Source organism: Saccopteryx bilineata, chromosome 3 (genome assembly GCF_036850765.1).
Source record: "Saccopteryx bilineata isolate mSacBil1 chromosome 3, mSacBil1_pri_phased_curated, whole genome shotgun sequence".
Lineage (NCBI taxonomy): Eukaryota > Metazoa > Chordata > Mammalia > Chiroptera > Emballonuridae > Saccopteryx > Saccopteryx bilineata.
This window is the reverse complement of record NC_089492.1, coordinates 125080648-125100447: the sequence shown is the minus strand read 5'-3', so window position 1 is coordinate 125100447 and position 19800 is coordinate 125080648. Positions and strand designations below refer to the sequence as shown.

The 19800-nt window shown below is 43.4% G+C and overlaps 1 protein-coding gene across 3 annotated transcripts in view; it reads right to left on the bottom strand.

Annotated features, from left to right (window-relative positions):
- ARHGAP25 (Rho GTPase activating protein 25) overlaps positions 1–19800 on the bottom strand; it is an 86790-nt gene that overhangs the window by 35665 nt on the left and 31325 nt on the right. For 2 of the 3 annotated variants that reach the window (XM_066267296.1, XM_066267295.1), the window contains exons 2-3: positions 11553–11752; positions 1379–1466 (exon numbers count right to left, since the gene is read on the bottom strand). In XM_066267296.1, the coding sequence (XP_066123393.1) occupies positions 1379–1466; positions 11553–11752 (288 nt within the window). The remainder of the gene's footprint in view (positions 1–1378; positions 1467–11552; positions 11753–19800) is intronic. The other variant, XM_066267297.1, reaches the window with a different exon arrangement.

Here is a 19800-nt window from a genome sequence, read left to right as displayed (position 1 = left end):
CTGATAGGGACAGACAGACAGGAAGGGAGAGAGATGAGAAGTATCAGTTCTTCATTATGGCACCTTAGTTGTTCACTGATTGCTTTCTCATATGGGCCTTGATGGGGCGGGGGGGGGGAGGCTACAGCAGAGCGAGTGACCCCTTGCTCAAGCCAGCAACCTTGTGCTCAAACCAGAGACCTTGGGCTTCAAGCCAGAAACCTTTGGGTTCAAGCCAGCGAGCGACCATGGGGTCATGTCTATGATCCCACGCTCAAGCCAGTGACTCCACGTGCAAGTTGGTGAGCCCGGGCTCAAGCTGGCAACCTTAGGGTCTTGTACCTGGGTCCTCCATGTCCCAGTCCAACACTCTATCCACTGCGCCACTTCCTGGTCAGGCCCAAGTGTTTTATATATATATATATATATTTCTTTATTTAATCCTCACTACTGTTTTACAGATTAAGAAACAGAGGTGGGGAGAAATTAAATAACTTGATCACAGTTTCACAAATAGTAAGTGTCAGGGCCAGGTTTGGGACCCGGGTAGGATGGCCCCCAGCTGGGCATGTCTAACCTCCCTGCTATGCTGCCTTCTCCACCAGTCTTCCTATGCACACAGCTGCCTGTGTGAGTCATAAGGGGTAGGTGAAGGGAAGGGGTGCTCAGGGGCATGGGGCTCCCTGCTGTGCCGGTGTGGTGGCACCAGCCTGGTAGCACAACTGAGAGCAGTCCTGGATTTCCAGCGGGACTGGGGCTGGCCAAGGGGCAAGGGACAGGGAGGAGCAGCCTCAGAAGGACAGTCACAGAACACAAACAAGCTCCCCTCCAGATCAATCAAGACAAATCCTCCTTCCCCCAGATGCATTCCAGGAAGAGAAAGTAACTATTGGTAGAGAAAAGCACCCTGCAGTGTGCTGCTCACACGTTCAGTCAGTGAGTTACGGCACTTGACATGTGCTAATTAGGTCACATTGAACCATAGGACACTGTTGACTATCGACCACTTTCCACCTGCGAAAGTAGCAATTTCACGTGGTTCAATGTATAGTTTAACTGTTAACTTTAATGTCTCACTCACCTACTAGATGGAACTTGTTTTAGTGAGCAGGGATGATGTACTTTCCTGATCAGTGTCCCAGTGCCTGGTGGGATACCTGGCTCCAAGTCCACGCTTATGAAGTGCATAATGTTGAGCAAAATGCACACCCACTTAGTTCACTTGTTCGCTAATGAACTTGCTAGTATAGGCTCATTGACTAAGATATGCAGAATTACTACCCATTCTTACTAGGTTGGTTGGTTAGTTGTTGACAGACTCACTGACAAATCTTTGACTTCTAGCATCCAGAAGAAAATGGCAACATAATGCTCCTCCATCCCACTTTTTGTTGCTTACCTGGAATGATTTCAAAGACAAACTTCCCTGCTTCTTCTGGGTTTGTGGCAATCTCCTTGACTTTACTTCCTGGTAGATACATACAACCCTGAAAGATCAAAAGGCAGGCCTTTAAGATGAGCAGTAATTTTATCACCTATTAACTAACATTGAGCTATACAACAGGTAAGACAGCAATGAGGTGGAGAAGTGCATGGAAAGCTGACTTTGGGCCCTGTTGGCTCAGTGGTAAAGCATCAGCCGAGCATGTGGAAGTCCTAGGTTCAATTCCCGGTCAAGGCACACAGGAGAAGCAACAATCTGCTTCTCCTCCCTTCTCCCTCCCCCTTTTTACTCTCTCCCTCCTGCAGCCATGTCTCTGTTGGAGCAAAGTTGGTGGCCGCAGGTGCTGAGGTGGCTCTGTGAAGCCTCTGCCTCAGGCACTAAAAATATAGTAGATCAGTTGCAGCGTGGCCCCAGGTGGGCAGAGCATCAGACCCAGTTGGAGGTACTCAGTTGGGTCTTGGTTGGGGTGCATGCAGGAGTCTGCATCTCTATCTCCCCTCCTCTCACTTAAAAAAAAAGAAAGAAAGAAAGCTGACTTTGAATGAGGCCCTGCAGCTATGCAGCCTCAGTCAGATTAAGCTATCTGAGAGCAAGCTAGGTGCTTTGAGAGAAGAGGACAAAGTCTTGACAGGAGAATGAGCTGAGGGGGTATCACTACCAACCCTTGCCTCCATGTGTATGCTCGATGCTTTACCATTCACAATACATTGCCACATGCCTATCTCATCATGTCCCCACAGCAGCTCCGTATCAAGAGCACGGCAAGATCTGCCACTTCTACTTTGCAGATGAGGAAACCAACACTTTACAGTCTGAGTGACTGCAAGAAGAAACATAGTTAATATGTTCCAGAGTTAGTTACTCATAATTTACACCTCGCTGGCTGTTGGAGGTGGTGTGTTGGATTCTGAGCTGAGCGGGCCCATGTGTCTTTATTCTAAACCAACTGTGAGTGAGGAGGACTGGCAACCAAGGAGCTGGGGAGGTAAGAGTCTTAAGGCTCTCTCAGATCAGCTCTGGAGCCTGAAAGAATAAAAGCTTCTTGAGTGTCTAGAAAGCAAAAATGTCTAAGACAATGAGAAAGTAGAAGAAAAGAAGGAAAAAAAAAGTAAAGGAGAAGGGAAATAAGGAAGGATGAGGAGGAAGAGAGGGAAAAGGAAGGAAAAGAAGAAAAGGGGGGAAAATGTTTTTAAAGGGGAATTCTGTATTTTTTTTTTACATTTCTCTTATTTAAGTACTTAAAAATAACCTCCACCTACATGATCCTCACCGTCTTTTAATATCAATGGCCTCAGAAAAAATGACCCCGACTTTGTGCTGCTGGGCTACTCTGCATGAGTATGGCATCCAAAAAAAAGGCCATGTTATTTTTAGATAGTAGGGAGCACTACCCAACGGGAAGAAAGAAAAAGGGGGTACCAGCCTCTCCCAAATGCTTCTCTAAACTGTTATATGATACCCCAAACCATTTCATCCCAAAGTAGTGAAAATAAAATACAAAATATATAAATACCATTTATTGAGCAATTATTAGGTGACAGGCTCTGTGATAAATGCCCTGAATATATTATCACATCTAATCTTCAGAAGAGAGAGATGAGGAAGTAAGGCTCTGAGAGGTTAGGTAGCCGATTCAAGATCACAAAACTAGGTGACAGGAAAGCTATAATTTAAACCTTGCTCAGTGGGATTCCGGAATTGCAAGTGAGGCTTTATATATACAGGTCCCACTTACTTGCCGGAAGAAGTAATGGTCAGCGTTAAACTAAATCACACCAAGGCCTACATGACAAATGGCACACCGTTTCCTCGTATTGAGCATGACAGCCTTGAATGGGAGAGAGGAAGAATAGGAACTCGTAAAAAAGATATTAGTGAGAGTGGGATGGGGGTGAGGTGGGTAGGAACAGTGATAGAGAAGGAGGTTTTGTCCCAGAAAAGGAAGGGCCTGAGTTAAACACAGTCATTATTAAAAGTTAAATTATTTAAACTTACAATGAAATATTTAATATTAAAAATAAAGATACTAATGCTAAGAATTCATCACTTCCAAATTATTTACTACACTGCTCACAAAAATTAGGTGAATCTGGGAATGTGCAGATACTCCAGTACGTTCAGCCTTTTGTGTAGTGCATCTTCACCAATAAGGTAAAAGTTGGATTTGCATTGCATCTGCATAATGGAACAACTTTCTTTGACTTGTTTGCTCTTCTGATGTTCTTGTTTAATATAAAAAAGCAAATGCTTCTTTTTTCTTATAGCTTCATATCATTTTGAAATATCCCCTAATTTTTGTGAGCAGTGTATATTTAACTGTGATTTTTGTTCATGTGATGAATCACATCTAATCTGAGTGGTAGAAATTCTATATAACAGTGTGCTATGGCACATTTTTTCTCAACTCTGCATTCAGTGACATCACATTAGTACCTTGAATCAGCCACAGTGGGAGTCTTAACACAGAAATTGGCAAATGCTACATCCATATCAGCTCTCCCACCAGAACATTTACCAGCACACCACTGATAGACAATCATGTGGTTAAGTTCACAGAAAGCAGGAGGAGACCATTGGACAATTAGGCAGGATTATCTAACACCATCATTGTAGTAGAGACTTGAGGGCAAATTGCTAAGATTCTGTTTTAAACAACCTCCCTAACAAGGAACCTTTCGGACTGAGTTATTATATATAAAGCTAGGTCATAGAATTACAGAGCACTATGCTGTGAGAGCTAGTCAGAGTTTTCTGAGAACTCAGAGAAAAAAATGCACACTCTGCCTTCTATCAAGCCTAAAGGTTCCCAAAAGTGTATACACAAGAGCCCATCGTGAGCCTTTCATAATTTATGTAATCATTCTTCTTTGTTGGACATTAGGTCCAATGTCTCTCACTATAAATAGCACTGCATATATTCTTTTGGATAGGTTCTTGAAACCATAATGATTAGGTATGATATTTTATGGAAATCTGGCCAAATTGCTTTCTATAAAGGTCGCTCCAATTTACATACACATCATCAGTACATTCAAAGGTTTTTTCATCTGACTGCTCTTAGATTTGGGGAGTGTCTTCTTTTTGGATATTTTAGGGATCTGTGTGTTCTTTTTTAAATTAACAATGAATTTATATTTGTGTCATAGGAAAATTAGAAAGTAAACAAAAAAGAGAAAATTAAGAGTTATGTTTAGCTCCAGTACTGAGAGATAACTACAATTAATACTTATGTGAATTTCTTTCCAAGCCTTTTTCCATAAATACACATTCATGATTTTTTGCCCTCAAGAATGAGGTTAGTACACACACCATTTTTTGTTGTAAACTGCTTTAAAAAAAACCAGTTATACCAGTTATATTATGGACATCTCTTCCCATTTCAACAAGTATTGACTTAGGGCAGCAATGGCTGAATTGTGTTCTATTTGTGTTTATATACAAGTTCCTGATATAATTTAGCCTCTACCACTAGACATTATTTTCACATTACTATTATAAACAACATTGTGGTGAAAACCTGTACAGGTGAATTTAATTATCTACATCAATGTTAATCATCCACTTAGGTTAAGTTTCTAAACCTAGAAATGCAGGGTCAAAGTGTTTGCATTTTAAAAGCCATATTACCCTCCGGATATATTGTCTGGATTTTCATTTCCACCAGCTGTGCCTGAGAATTCCTGGTCCCTATTACATGGAAATGTCTAGGAAATCTTTGCCAATTAGACAAAAGGACAGTGGTATCTCATTAGCTTACATTGCACGTTTTTAATTATTACTGAGATTGAATTTGTTTTTATGTGCTTTTTTAATCTGTCTTTAATCCATCCAGAATCATGAATAGTGTGAAACATAGTGTAGAATTATGCCTTTACTTTTTCCTAAGAATTTAGCTCATGTCTGTAACTTTCACTTCATTTTAGATATCTGCAAAGTCTGTGAATCCCCAAACAACGTCAAATGATAGCAATGTTAAGTGCTAAATAATAAAAGTATTCTATTTTGAATAGATTTTTCTTTATCTTAATGAAAGAATTATGGATATATGAAAAGTCTATAAGGATATCCTTTTAATTCTTGTTTGTAATAATAATAGAGAAACATCAGTCCAACTTCTTAACTAATTTCCAGTAAGAAATTAATTAAATGAATTCTAAAATGTCTGTACAATAGATTATTTTACAACTATTAGGAATTACATTGTAGAAGAATATATCAATATAATGGACAATATTCAAGATATTAATTTTTTAATTAAGAAATATTATACCAATTTTGCATTTAGAATAGACAAGTTTTCACATATATAGAAAAGAACTGATAGAAGTGAGAACTTGGCTGGCTACTTTTGCTTATGGGATAAATTTATTTCCTACTTTGTGCTGAAAAGCACATCTTACAAATTTCCTACCATGTACACATATATCTTTTATTATTTTTATTTTTTTAAACTTTTTTTAATATTTTATTTATTGATTTTTAGAGAGAGAGAGAGAGAGAGAGAGAGGGAGGGAGAAGGGGAGGAGCAGGAAACATCAACTCCCATATGTGCCTTGACCAGGCAAGCCCAAGGTTTCAAACCGGCGACCTCAGCGTTCTAGGTCGACACTTTATCCCACTGCGCCACCACAGCTCAGGCTCTCTTTTATAATCAAAATACACACATCCACATAAAGTAAACTATTCTTTCTAAGAAATTCATTTTATTCCTAAAAATGTTTCTAAAAACTTTTTATATCTGAAATAAGTATTTGATTTTACCCAACACGTTTTTTCAGCCATCAATTTAGGGTTTATGTGTTTTTTTCTCATTTGATTTTTTTATCTCAACCTATTGATCCAATGTATTATATTATATTAAGAGATTTCAAAGAAAGAAAATTATAGGCCAATATCCCCGATGAATTTAGATGCAAAAACCCTCAACAAAATATTAGCAAACCAGATCCAGCAATATATGGAAAAAATCATACACCATGATCAAGTGGGATTTATTCTTGGGAGGCAAGGCTGGTACAATATTTGCAAATCAATCAATGTGATTCATCACATAAACAAAAGGAAGGAGAAAAACCACATGATAATTTCAATAGATGCAGAAAAAGCATTTGATAAAATCCAGCACCCATTCATGATCAAAACTCTCAGCAAAATGGGAATACAGGGAATATACCTCAACATGATAAAGGCCATCTATGACAAACCCACAGCCAACATCATACTCAATGGGCAAAAATTAAAAACAATCCCCTTAAGACAGGAAAAAGGCAGGGGTGCCCCCTTTCACCACTCTTGTTCAACATAGTTCTGGAAGTCCTAGCCACAGCAATCAGACAAGAAAAATAAATAAAAGGCATCCAAATTGGAAAAGAAGAAGTAAAACTATCATTATTTGCAGATGATATGATATTGTATATAGAAAACCCTAAAGTCTCAGTCAAAAAACTACTGGACCTGATAAATGAATTCAGCAAGGTGGCAGGATATAAAATTAATACTCAGAAATCAGAGGCATTTTTATGCACTAATAATGAACTGTCAGAGAAATTAAGGAAGCAATCCCTTTCCCCATTGCAACCAAAAAAGTAAAGTACCTAGGAATAAATATAACCAGGGAGATTAAAGACTTGTGCTTGGAAAATTATAAAACATTGATAAAAGAAATCAGGGAAGATAAAAACAAGTGGAAGCAAATACTGTGCTCATAGTTAGGAAGAATAAACATCATTAAAATGTCTATATTACCCAAAGCAATTTATAAATTCAATGCAATACCGATTAAAATACCAATGACTTACTTCAAAGATATAGAACACATATTCCAAAAATTTATATGGAACCAAAAGAGAACATGAATAGTCTCAGTAATCTTGAAAAGGAAGAATAAAGTGGGAGGTATCCCACTTCCGGATATCAAGTTATACTACAAGGCCATTGTACTCAAAACAGCATGGTACTGGCATAAGAACAAGCATATAGTTCAATGGAACAGAACTGAGAACCCAGAAATAAACCCACACTTTTATGGACAACTGATATTTGACAAAGAAGGTAAGAGCATACATTGGAGTAAAGACAGCCTATTCAACACATGGTGTTGGGAAAATTGGAAAGCTACCTGCAAAAAAATGAAACTAGACCACCAACTTACACTACTCACAAAAAGAAATTCAAAATGGATAAAAGACTTAAATGTAAGCCATAAAACCATAAGCATCTTAGAAAAAAACATAGGCAGTAAGTTCTCTGACATCTCTCGCAGCAAAATATTTGCCGATTTATCTCCACAGGCAAGTGAAATAAAAGACAGGATAAACAAATGGGACTATATCAAACTAAAAAGCTTTTGCACAGCTAAAGACAATAAGAACAGAATAAAAAGACAAACTACACAATGGGAGAACATATTTGACAATACGTCTGATAAGGGGTTAATAACCAAAATTTATAAAGAACTTGTAAAACTTAATACCAGGAAGACAAACATTCCAATCAAAAAATGGGCGAAAGAAGGCCCTGGCCGGTTGGCTCAGCGGTAGAGCGTCGGCCTAGCGTGCGGAGGACCCAGGTTCGATTCCCGGCCAGGGTACACAGGAGAAGCGCCCATTTGCTTCTCCACCCCTCCGCCGCGCCTTCCTCTCTGTCTCTCTCTTCCCCTCCCACAGCCAAGGCTCCATTGGAGCAAAGATGGCCCGGGCGCTGGGGATGGCTCTGTGGCCTCTGCCTCAGGCGCTAGAGTGGCTCTGGTCGCAACATGGCGACGCCCAGGATGGGCAGAGCATCGCCCCCTGGTGGGCAGAGCGTCGCCCCTGGTGGGCGTGCCGGGTGGATCCCGGTCGGGCGCATGCGGGAGTCTGTCTGACTGTCTCTCCCTGTTTCCAGCTTCAGAAAAAAAAAAAAAAAAAAAAAAAAAATGGGCGAAAGAAATGAATAGACACTTCTCCAAAGAGGACATACAGATGGCCAATAGGCATATGAAAAAATGCTCAACATCACTAATCATTAGAGAAATGCAAATTAAAACCACAATGAGATATCATCTCACACCAGTCAGAATGGCGCTCATCAACAAAACAACACAGAATAAGTGCTGGCGAGGATGTGGAGAAAAGGGAACCCTCCTGCACTGCTGGTGGGAATGCAGACTGGTGCAGCCACTGTGGAAAACAGTATGGAGATTCCTCAAAAAATTAAAAATCAAACTGCCTTTTGACCCAGCTATCCCACTTTTAGGAATATACCCCAAGAACATCATAGCACTGTTTCAAAAGGAGAAATGTACCCTCATGTTTATGGCAGCATTGTTCACAATAGTGAAGATCTGGAAACAACCCAAGTGTCCATCAGTGGACGAGTGGATTAAAAAGCTTTGGTACATATATACTATGGAATACTACTCAGCCATAAGAAATGATGACATCGCATCATTTACAACAACATGGATGAACCTTGATAACATTATACTGAGCAAAATAAGTAAATCAGAAAAACTACAAACTATATGATTCCACCCATAGGTGGGACATAAAAATGAAACTCAGAGACATGGACAAGAGTGTGGGGGTTACAGGGTGGGGGGGAGGAGAGAGAGGGAGTTGGGGGAGGGGAGAGGCACAAAGAAAACCAGTTAGAAGGTGACGGAAGACAATTGGACTTTGGGTGCTGGGAATGCAGCATAATCAAATGTCAAAATAACCTAAAGATGTTTTCTCTGAACATATGTACCCTGATTTATCAATGTCACCCCATTAAAATTGATTTTAAAATAAATAAAGCTCTAAAAAAAAGAGAGATTTCCTACAAAATAAACCATACTTGTCATCCTAGAAGCAGCTTTACCTAATTACCCCAGGCTAGTGTAATCCTGAAAGGATTTTGGGTCCTCTTTTCCAGAAGTATGGGAGAGAAGCCAGAACCTTTAATAATTTATTTCACCTTTGACACCAGTTTCTACTTTTACACAACAGTATTTGCTTACTTATGCTTTGTAGCTTTTGATCCTGTGACAAACGCAGGCCAGGTATGATTGTCTCATTTTACCAAAGGAAAAAAAAAAAGGGGGAGTTTCAAAAAAAATTAAATAATTACATGGTCAGATGGTGGTAGAGCCAGGAAAAGAACACAAGCTTAGAGATAACATACCTCTCACCCCTCACACCTCACAGAAGTAAATTCCACTGAGCTGTCCTTTCCGCTGGTTCTGTTAGGCCCACACACGTTGCCATCTCCCTCACTCTCTGGTGACGGGAAAACTTCCGGCATCAGCGATCAACGCACCAGTCGCCACCATCCAACATCTTAGCCTGTGTTACTTGGCTCTGATAAGTATTGGATTATTCATAAAGTGAAGGAAGCCTGGTCACCACGCACAGGAGGACAATGAGCAAGAACCCAGTCTGTGGTGGGTCTCTGGCCCTTCTGCATCCTCTGCTAGGATACTCACCACCTCAGTGGAAGGTCTTCTTAACTAGTGCTGCTAACGCACCACAGATCCTTTAGTCTATCCTTAAAGAGAACTGTCCACTACCAAAATGCCTATCTCCTTTCTTTGCATACCTTACCATGTACCTCTAATATACTTACCCTTCTTGGGATTTTTGTTCTGGTTCTAGAAGGTTCTAGAGTCTGTCTTCCCTAATGAGTTCTTTCTGGCCAAGCCCAGAGATGTGAGCTCTAGATAGGGTGATCAGTTGTCCTGGTTGCCCCCAGAGATGAAGTTTATACCTGGGGTCCCAGGGTGGTTGTTAATAGCACCTCCTTTCTCACTCATGCACCATGATGGCCATGAGCAATCAGTAATGTGGGGAGAAAAGATCTAAGCCCAAGATTTAGGATCAAAGCCCTCTCTAGCCCCATTCACTCCATCTGGAAATTCTGTTTGGTATACTTTCAAAGTATATCAGGAATCTGATCATTTTCCCCTAGCCCACAGCTCCCGCTGAGATTCTAGACATTATAACCTCTCACCTTGTGCCTCCTCCTTCCGGCCCTGAATCAATTTTTGAACACTGTATCTAGAGCCATCTTTTTACAACGTAAGTCAAAGAATGTCCCTTTCTCCCCATCTCCCTCAGTGTAAACACCCAAGTCTTTACTTGGGCATACGATGTGCCCCAACCCATCACCCCCTCCACCTCTCTGACTTCATCTGCTCTGATTCTCTGCGTCCTAGTAGCTCTGCAGGTCCCACACTGCCCTCCTCACTGTTCCTCACACGTCACACACTCCACCTCTGCCTCAAGTGCTCTTTCCTCAGAGATCTGCCTACTTGCTTCTCCTTAGTCTTTGCTCAAATGTCACCCTCTTCATACGATCATTCTGACCAGCTTCTTAAAATTATAACGCCTCCTCCAAACGTTTGACCTCCCTTTAACCCATTCTGTTTTTTCTTCATAGAACTCGTGATTTTCTAACAAAGTACAAAAATGTTACTTATTAACGTTTATTTTCTGCCTTTCCCCTCATATTCTAAGTTCTACATATAGTAGCAGGGATTTTTATCTATAGTACTGACTGGTTTATTTAAGAACAGTATCAGGCACCTGACCTGTGGTGGCGCAGTGGATAAAGTGTCAACCTGGAAACGCTGAGGTTGCCGGTTCAAAACCCTGGGCTTGCCTGGTCAAGGCACATATGGGAGTTGATGCTTTCTGCTCCTCCCCCCTTCTCTCTCTCTCTCTCTCTCCCCTCTCTATAATGAATAAATAAAATCTTAAAAAAAAAAAAGAACAGTATCAGGCACATAATAAATGCTTAATAAGTATCAACTGAACAAACAAATAAATAAAAGCCCCAAATCAATTTCCCTGAACCCAAATCCTCTCTGAGCCCTGGTACTCGGCATTACCATCAAGACCTCTTTGTCAGCCTTGACTCAGAGCTGAGTTTAGGAAGTTTCACAGTGCTCATCTTGGGGCTTCCTGGAGGACGGTCACCCCATCATTTTTGCAACTTGGGTTGTGTATCTAGAAAATGGTGAAAAGCAGAGAGTACCTCCTCTCAAATAAATGTGTCCAGTCCCAGTAAGAAGGCCCCAGTGCATTTATAGTGATTTAGATGGGCTGCACACCCGCCTCCGGGTGCCTGGAGATAGAGCCCTGGGGATGGGGACAGACAGCCGGGCTGGTACCTGGGGCTTCGTGTCCTCTTCGTCCTTGTAGTAGTAGAGCTGCTGTGCTCTCAGCACGAAGTACCTCTGCTGCCAGTTTTTCACGATGGACCTCTGCTTCTTCAGCCAGCCCATCTTGATAGGCCTTTCCAGCGGGTTAGGGGTGGACGCCAGGTGGAAGGCCGCCATCGGCTCGCCGGTCATCACGCTCCTCGACCGAGCTATGGAGAGGAACAGACAAGCAGACTGACCGAGGGACACTCAGCAGTGTGCAGAGTGGGTGCAGAGGCGGAGAGGAGCCCTCGAGGGGCCGAGAAGTGGGCGGGGTCCCAGCCAGGCCCAGCCGAAGGGTCCAGGCCGGTGGGTGGCAGAGAAAGCCCCGCGTGGCCGGGAGAGCTGCCCGCTCCCCAGGGTCCGGGCGGGACCGGGAGGAGGCGACAGCCAGCCCAGCACAGGCAGTCCGGCAGCCGAGGTCGGCCCCCTCATACTGCAAAGCGAAAGATTGGCTGGAGACTTCTAAGAGGAAGTGGCCACAGCATCTGACAAAAGGTGCTTCCTTTTTTCTGCGTGGGAGTCAGTATCTGACAAGCGAGGAGAAAATAAGGCCTCGCTCGGAGGGTTCAGGGCGAGTCCCACGCAGCCGCACAGGCACCGGAAGCTGCCGGGCATTCTTCCCCGAGCGAGCGGAGCCAGGGGCTTGCTCTGGCCTCCCTGGCGAATAGATCCTTCCCAGCCCACCCCCAGCCCCGGCCCCTGGGCGTGGAGGTGGCATGCAGGAAGCTGGCACCTCCTAAATTATCCTGCAGAGTGTCCCTGAGTGCCCTTCTGTCCCCTACCCACTGAGAGGGCTTCTAGTCCTTTCTGCTGGACCAGGGGCCCCCCTGCAGCCGCCCACTACCTCTTCAGTCAGGTTGTCCCTCCAGTGTGGCTGGCAGCACACAAGCGTTTGAAAGGAAAACGGATCTGCCAGCAGAACACAGAAGCAGAATTTGAATCCAGACCCTTCAACCCACTGCATGGTGTTGTTGGCTTTTATTTTAATACAAGAGCTCCACCTGTCATTGGATCAGAGCCAGGTGTCCACAGCCTGTCTCCACAGTCACTCCTCTTCAGAACAACCCTCAAAACAACCTTCTCCTTTTCTTTCCTCCACAGCCATGGATCACCCTGCCTGTGGTCCCATTTCGACATGTCCTCTGCACCTCACCGTCCTTCCTTCCCAGACAGTTCAGCAGTGCTCTTGAAGCCACGCTGGAGCTCCTTGTGTCCCCAATCTAGCACTGTGCTCCACTCTGGCCGGTCTGCAGCATCTGCACTCCTCTCCTCACAGGAGGAAGTCTCCATCTTATAAGGCCGTTATTAGCTTGTGTGGGTTCCCTGAGCACCCACAACTGAACCGGGCCAGCTCCACTCTCCTCACATTGCCTTTCACCTGCTTGAATACCAATTCTTCCTTTCTTGTCCCATTCATCCATTATGCAACTTCTCTGTGCCTCAGTTTCCTCACTGGTTAAACTAGGATAATAACAGTCCCTACTCCACGAAATTGTTGCGGAGATTAAACAAGCTTACAAGTATAGACCACTTAGCACAGTACCTGGTCCAAGGTAGAGAATGTCACTCATTTTTATCAACAGATGATTTGACTGCCTACTATGAGGTGAAGATCAGCTTTGAGAGCTCCCTGAACTTCCCTTATTATTTTAAAATGTCGCCCCGTCATCAAGCTCTCTCTCTTCCTTCATCCCTATCTCTAATGCATTGAATTGACAACTTTTCTCATTGCTTCTGATTCTTTTCTTTCTGTCTCATTCTAGGCCTGTGGTTTTCAACCTTTGTTTATGTTCATGGCTTACCTTCAAATGCCACGATTTTGTATGGCATTACAGAGTGCTTCTTCCAAGGGCACTAACTGTATCCAGAGTTAGCACCCTATTTACCCATGTCGCCTTTCAACCCTGTATTGATATCTGATGAGGACTCTGACCTACGGCTCCCTTGACCTTCACAAGGGGTCTGTGTTCTTGTCACATACCTTTACTCCCCAGTGCCAGCTTGCAGTCATCCCTTACTTCCTACCAGGGACCAGAGAGGTCATTCTATGTTGTACACAAGGGACAAGACATACTTGATTCAACAGCCTCCTGTTGGACAGACATCATTATAAGAGTGCATATACTCCACTGTAGTAAAAAGTAGTTTGACATTTTGGTGACTTTTTGGCAGCATGATTACAAAGGGTTTGCTTTACATGTGTGTGTCCTGAAACCCTAGTTAAATTTTTTGTCAGACCTTCTCCTTATTTAACTGCTAGTTTCCAGATCATCCATCTGTAACCCAGCAAATAGACATGGGGCTGATCACTCACTCTAAGGCCATGAAAATGATCTGAAGGAAACGAGGATTTCAGCAGGAATACAATGAGGAAAGGGGACGTGAAGAACTGTATACAGCTATGTCTCTCTAGGTCAGAGACTGTAACTTGCCAAGACTCACACCTGTGCCAGAAAAAGGGCAGATAATAGGAAGAGATGAAAAGTGGAACACACACACAAAAAGCAGAAGAGTGAGGCATTGTGGCAGATGCTGGAGGATTCCTCCCACCTTACTAGCCTCTGTGTGGCCCAGCCCAGTGTGACTTTTTTTTTTTTGTATTTTTCTGAAGCTAGGAACGGGGAGAGACAGTCAGACAGACTCCCGCATGCGCCCGATGGGGATCCACCCGGCACGCCCACCAGGGGGCGACACTCTGCCCACCAGGGGGCAATGCTCTGCCCCTCCGGGGCATCGCTCTGTCGTGACCAGAGCCACTCTAGCGCCTGCGGCAGAGGCCAAGGGGCCATCTTTGCTCCAATGGAGCCTCGGCTGCGGGAGGGGAAGAGAGAGACAGAGAAGAAGGAGAGGAGGAGGGGTGGAGAAGCAGATGGGCGCTTCTCCTGTGTGCCCTGGCCGGGAATCGAACCCGGGACCTCTGCACGCCAGGCCGATGCTCTACCACTGAGCCAACCGGCCAGGGCCAGTGTGACTTTTATAACCATGAAGCTGAAGCAACATTCAACTTGGGAGGGAAGACTTCCCTCCTAGCAAAGGCATAATGTAGAGTCTTTATTTGGCTTCTGGGTGGTCACATCACCATATGGACTCACACAGAAGAAGAAAACAGACAGGTGTTACCTGGTGATTAGGAGGACTCAGGCTTCATGGGCTATGTCCAGAGACCCACAGAAATCTATTATACCCACTTCAGGAAATAGGAGGAACTAAAGGTCTCCAGCAGTATTGAAGAAGAGGGATGGGGAGAGCAGGAGCCAAAAGGACACTATAGATTAAAGAGAATTAACTCAGCACAGAAGTACTGAGTTCCTGCGATATTATGCTATGGTTAGCACTGAGAAATGTTTTATGCTCTTTTGAGGCAAAAGCAAACACAAAAAAACAAAACCTCCTTCCAAAAACATCTGTGCATTGCAGAACGGCCTGGCAAACACAGGAGTAGGTATGGGATCGAATGTTCTTAGACCTAGCCACCTTGTCTGCCTGCATATTGTCAAGGCCTTGACCAACCACCTTTTATATTCCAGATATGATGCCGCTCACCCACAAACCCACCCAGTGTTTCTTGAGTGTCTGTGATGATTCTCAGTGTAGGTGGCATGATTGTGGTCACTGGGTCATATGTTACACGTTAGAGTATGGGTGGCTCAGAACAACCTCCACACTGCTGAAATTAGACCAGAACACGGGGGAGATGACAGCTGGGGCTGCAATGAGCCAGTGACTAAGCAGGGGAACTTTCTGTCCTATGTCGGGGCCATCTCCCACCTCCGTGCTCAGCGTTGCTCATCATGAGATGATTGAATATCAAGGAAGGAAGCCTGCTGAACCTTGAGCTTGACTTGGTTTTGACTAACTTTCCTTATTAGTTCCTTTGAACAGTCGCTATTTGTGGGTGTGATTTGTTCCCGGATAAAGTAAACAAAGAAATCTGTTACTATTAATAGAGCTATTTCTCATAATGAAAATAATAACTATGATAAACTTCACTGTGATCCAGTCATTGCACGCTGAATGCACGTTCCGACCCCTTCAAGAAGGATTTTGGAACCAGGCTGTGGGCTAGAGAGGGGGCTGCAAGCAGACCAGTCAAGAGGTAGTTGTAAGCATTTACAGAACACTCTGAGGAAGGGGAAACAGGGCCTCATAAAGTCACCCTTACTCTAGTAGGGAGAGGAAGAACAGCCCTTTACATTGTACTGTCCAATGCAGTAGTTGCTATTGTGAGTGGCAATGTACATAAAAATGAATTAAAATAAATTAAATTCAGTTCCTCAGTTACAGCAGTCACATGTCAAGGTCTCAGTAGCCCCACGTGGCTCATGGCTAGAGTGGTAGACAACACAGATGAAGACATCACAGGAAGTTCTATTGCTCAGCACTTCCCAGAATCTGAATGCTATCATTACTAAACATGGGACAAAATAGACTGTAAGGTTGGGCAGTATTTCATCAAATAGAGAAATCAAGCTGGAGTGCTCAGAGAAAAAGTGGCTTCATGTAGCAGAGTGAGAAGTTCAACCTTGCTCCAACTGATAATAAGGTGCCATTTTATATACCTTAGCATGGGAGGCCCAGGATGAAACATAGACAAGTTACATACTTGTATTGCACATGCTGAGTCTTAGTGTGCAGTGAGTGAGAGCACCAGAGAGGAAGGAAGAGAAATGGAAGAGGTGCATACTCCCAGGAATGCTGTTCCTGCAGAAGTCAGCTGTTCTTTGCTTCAAGTTGGAGGAAGAGAAAATTAAAGAAGAAAGTGTAGACAGAGAGGTCATCAGAGAAAGCGTCATCACTTCCTTTCTGTATCTTCCCATCTTCTGACCTCTAACCTCTCCCCCCAAAATAATCAATCTCAAAATCGTCTAAGGTCTACTTTTGAGATATTTCTTCTTTCTGTTCTCAATTTTGTGTATATTTAGATTCTACCTTAGGTGGCTCTGAAATTGCAGGTGAGATAGAAATAGTTCATTCAAACCTGGAGGAACTACTAAAGGTATTTTCTCAATAGGTTGATATGAACAATGCATTAGTCTAGGAACCATGTTTAAATAAATTGGAAAAGGGAGAAGAATTTATATGGTGTCATCCCAGACTCCTCTCCTGAGCTGTAGACCCATCTGTCCAACTGCCTGCAGATACCCCCACAGGAATCTCGAGGTCACAGTGTTGCTGGTGGAACTCACCACGTCTCCCCTCCTCACCTCCCATCATTCCCCTACCTTGCACCAACAAATGTGCCTGCTTTACCTCCACTGGTCTCTATGATGTTCTGTGACTGACCTCTTTCCGATAACCAACCAAACTAGAGGGCTACCCCATTCCTAGAGACATCACAGTCAGAAACTCTTTTTTCTGATCCAGCCTTCCTTACTACGCTGACCTGGCTTCTTTGGTCTTTCCCTTCTCTCCCTGGGTTTCTATAATAGTTCTCTAACCTGTCTGTCTCCTTCCTACCAGACCCACCTCTAGTCCATTGATAACATGGTTTATGCCACAGTCTTTCTAAAACATAAATCTGCTCATGTTATTCTCCTGCCCAAAAGCCTCTCATGACTTTCCAACATCTTTGTCCTAAAAGATGAAGGTTGAACAACCGAACATGGGATTCAGAGTCCATTGTGATTTTTTTAATGCTCTTCCTCCGTACCCATCCTGCACTAATCCATGACAATATACTGTTCCCTTTGCTGAAATACTCTCCCCATCCATGCCCATCTGCCCCTAATTCAACTTCTTGGAAAGCTCTCATTCATCCTTCAAGACTTACATCAGGCCACATGTCCTGTAAAAAGCCTTCTCAACCCAGCCAGAATTGGTTACTCCCTGGGCTCTGTTCCTTCTTAACTGGTATCATATGTACATCAAAACACTTGTCTTCCTGCCTGGTTCTTTTTCTGTCTTCTTTCTTCACTACACTCTAAGAAGAGCCACTGGCTGGTGACTCAGTGGATAGAGCATTGGCCTGGCGTATAGACAACCCAGGTTTGATTCCTGGTTAGAACACAGGAAAAATGTCCATCTGCTTCTCTCTCACTCCCTCTCCCTTTCTCTCCCTTTTCCCCTCCTGCAGCCAGTGGCTCAATTGGTTCAAGCATGGCTCTGGGCACTGAGGATAGCTCAGTTGGTTCAACCATGTCAGCCTTAGGTGCTAAAAATAGCTTGGTACTCAAGCATTGGCCCCAGATAGGGGTTGCCAGATGGATCCCAGTTGGGACGCATGTGGAAGTCTGTATCCTCTCCTCTAAACTTAAAAAAAAGACAGAGGATCTGCCTTGATGCTCTGGCCTTTCTCAGCCTTGTATCTCTAACACCTAACACAGTTCTTGACAGAAAAGGCAAAGTAAAATAGAGCTCAGGCTTTGACATACACAGCCCTGGGTGAGTCATGTTCTATCTCTGAGGGTTCATTTCCTCTTCTGTAAAATTGTGATAATAATACATACCTTAAGGGGTGGCTAATCTGTAAGGATTATTAATGATAACTGGACAGGCTCCAGCAAATGTCTGCTTCTTAAAACAGCCATTATAAATGAAAGCTATTATTATTAGCATTATTATTATAGTATAAAATTGATTTTATGTCAAATGAGAGAAAAGAAAACAGAGATGAAAGAGGAACAGGATGAAGAAGGGAGAGAGGGAGAAGAGAAAAACAGGAAGACTAGCTGAACATTGTACAATATTCCAGGTACAAATCCAGAGAACTGGATTCGGCTGGTGGCAGTGGACAAGGAAGGAATAGAGGAAGCAGTTGTGAGGCGGACCACCAGACTTCAGCAGCTGGCTGAACAAGGATGATTGGGAGGCAAAGACTTTTGTGAGATTTGGGGTTTGAGCCACTCAGGTAAGGTAGCCTTTTCTATCCGTTCACTTGGCACACATTGGCTAAGCATTGGGCATGGGTCAGGAACCATGTCGGGTTATGGTCGGGTTATGGAATATAAGATTAACAAGCCCACCCCCAAGTAGATCACAGATCCGGGTGACATGTTCATGGAAGCAGAAAAGGAAGTTAGAGAACAAGGTGGGTATGAACAGGTAGGGAGTCCAGTTTGGGGCATGAGGAAATGTGAGGGCAAGTGGAGAGCTTTAGACTTCCCCAGAGCTCTGGTTTTGACAGGCAAGGCCTATAGATTAAGCAAGGTGTGTGTGTGGGGGGGGGGGTGAAAAGATGTAAAAAAAAAACCCAGGAAATATGAGTGACATAAAAATCTCAGATCTGGAAAGTAACACAGTAGATGTTCAGAAACCAAAGAAAGGGACAAGTGCAGAGGGCAGTAGCATTGAAGGAAGAATTTTTGAAGCTATGGAGATAAATTTAGATATCACGCAGAAAAAGGTTACTATTCCCTTGGGACTTTAAAGAGAGCTTGTACTACGTCTAAGTATGGAAGAAAGTACAGCAAGAAAACCCATTATCCCCAATAGTTTGGGGATGGAGCAGGGGGCTGCTGTCTGGAAGAGGAACAAAAAGAGAGATGCTGTTGATCTGTGCCAAGCAAACGCCCAGGGCCAGTTCTTCCCATCTCATGCCCATGGGGAAAGGTGGACCCTTTGGATGGAGAAACAGTTTCCTCTGTCTTGGAGCGATGGAGGCAACCACACACCAGGGCATCAGCCTGACAAGAGGAGCACCAGCTGGCTTTCATTCCTGCTCAGTCTCTCTGCCAAGACCCTGGTATGCTGCACACTCACACAGCCTCACGTGTTCTGCAAGGGGCTGTGTAAAGCTATAAAGCATCATTCAAAAGCAAGAGGTCCTTTCTAAAGAAGTATTTGAGTTTCTGATCTCAGCTTTCTCAGAAAAATGTAGTTCACTACAAAAGTGAGCTGAAGACCCCCATGGCTTCAAAAAATAAACATCATTATGCTCTTATTGCATGTCTGCAGGTTATAAGGTACTGGAGTTATAGAGGTTCTTGAGGGTAAGGACCACGTCTTATTCATTTTAGTGTTTTGAGGACGCTCCAGTGTCTGTCTCAGAAAAGTTAATTGGAAGGAATGAAGAGAGGAAGTGTATGCTTGTGTGTGTATGCACGCACATGTGTGTGTACATTATATGGAGAGAAAATAACGTTCAAATAAAAGATTGATAGCATGGGTTCTTTTTAACAAAGAAGCTTGTCCTTTTTGTTTCTTTAACTAATCAATCAGAAAAGTTTATTGGACGTTTCTTATGCACAGGGTAGTGTTTAAAATATAGAGGAAAACC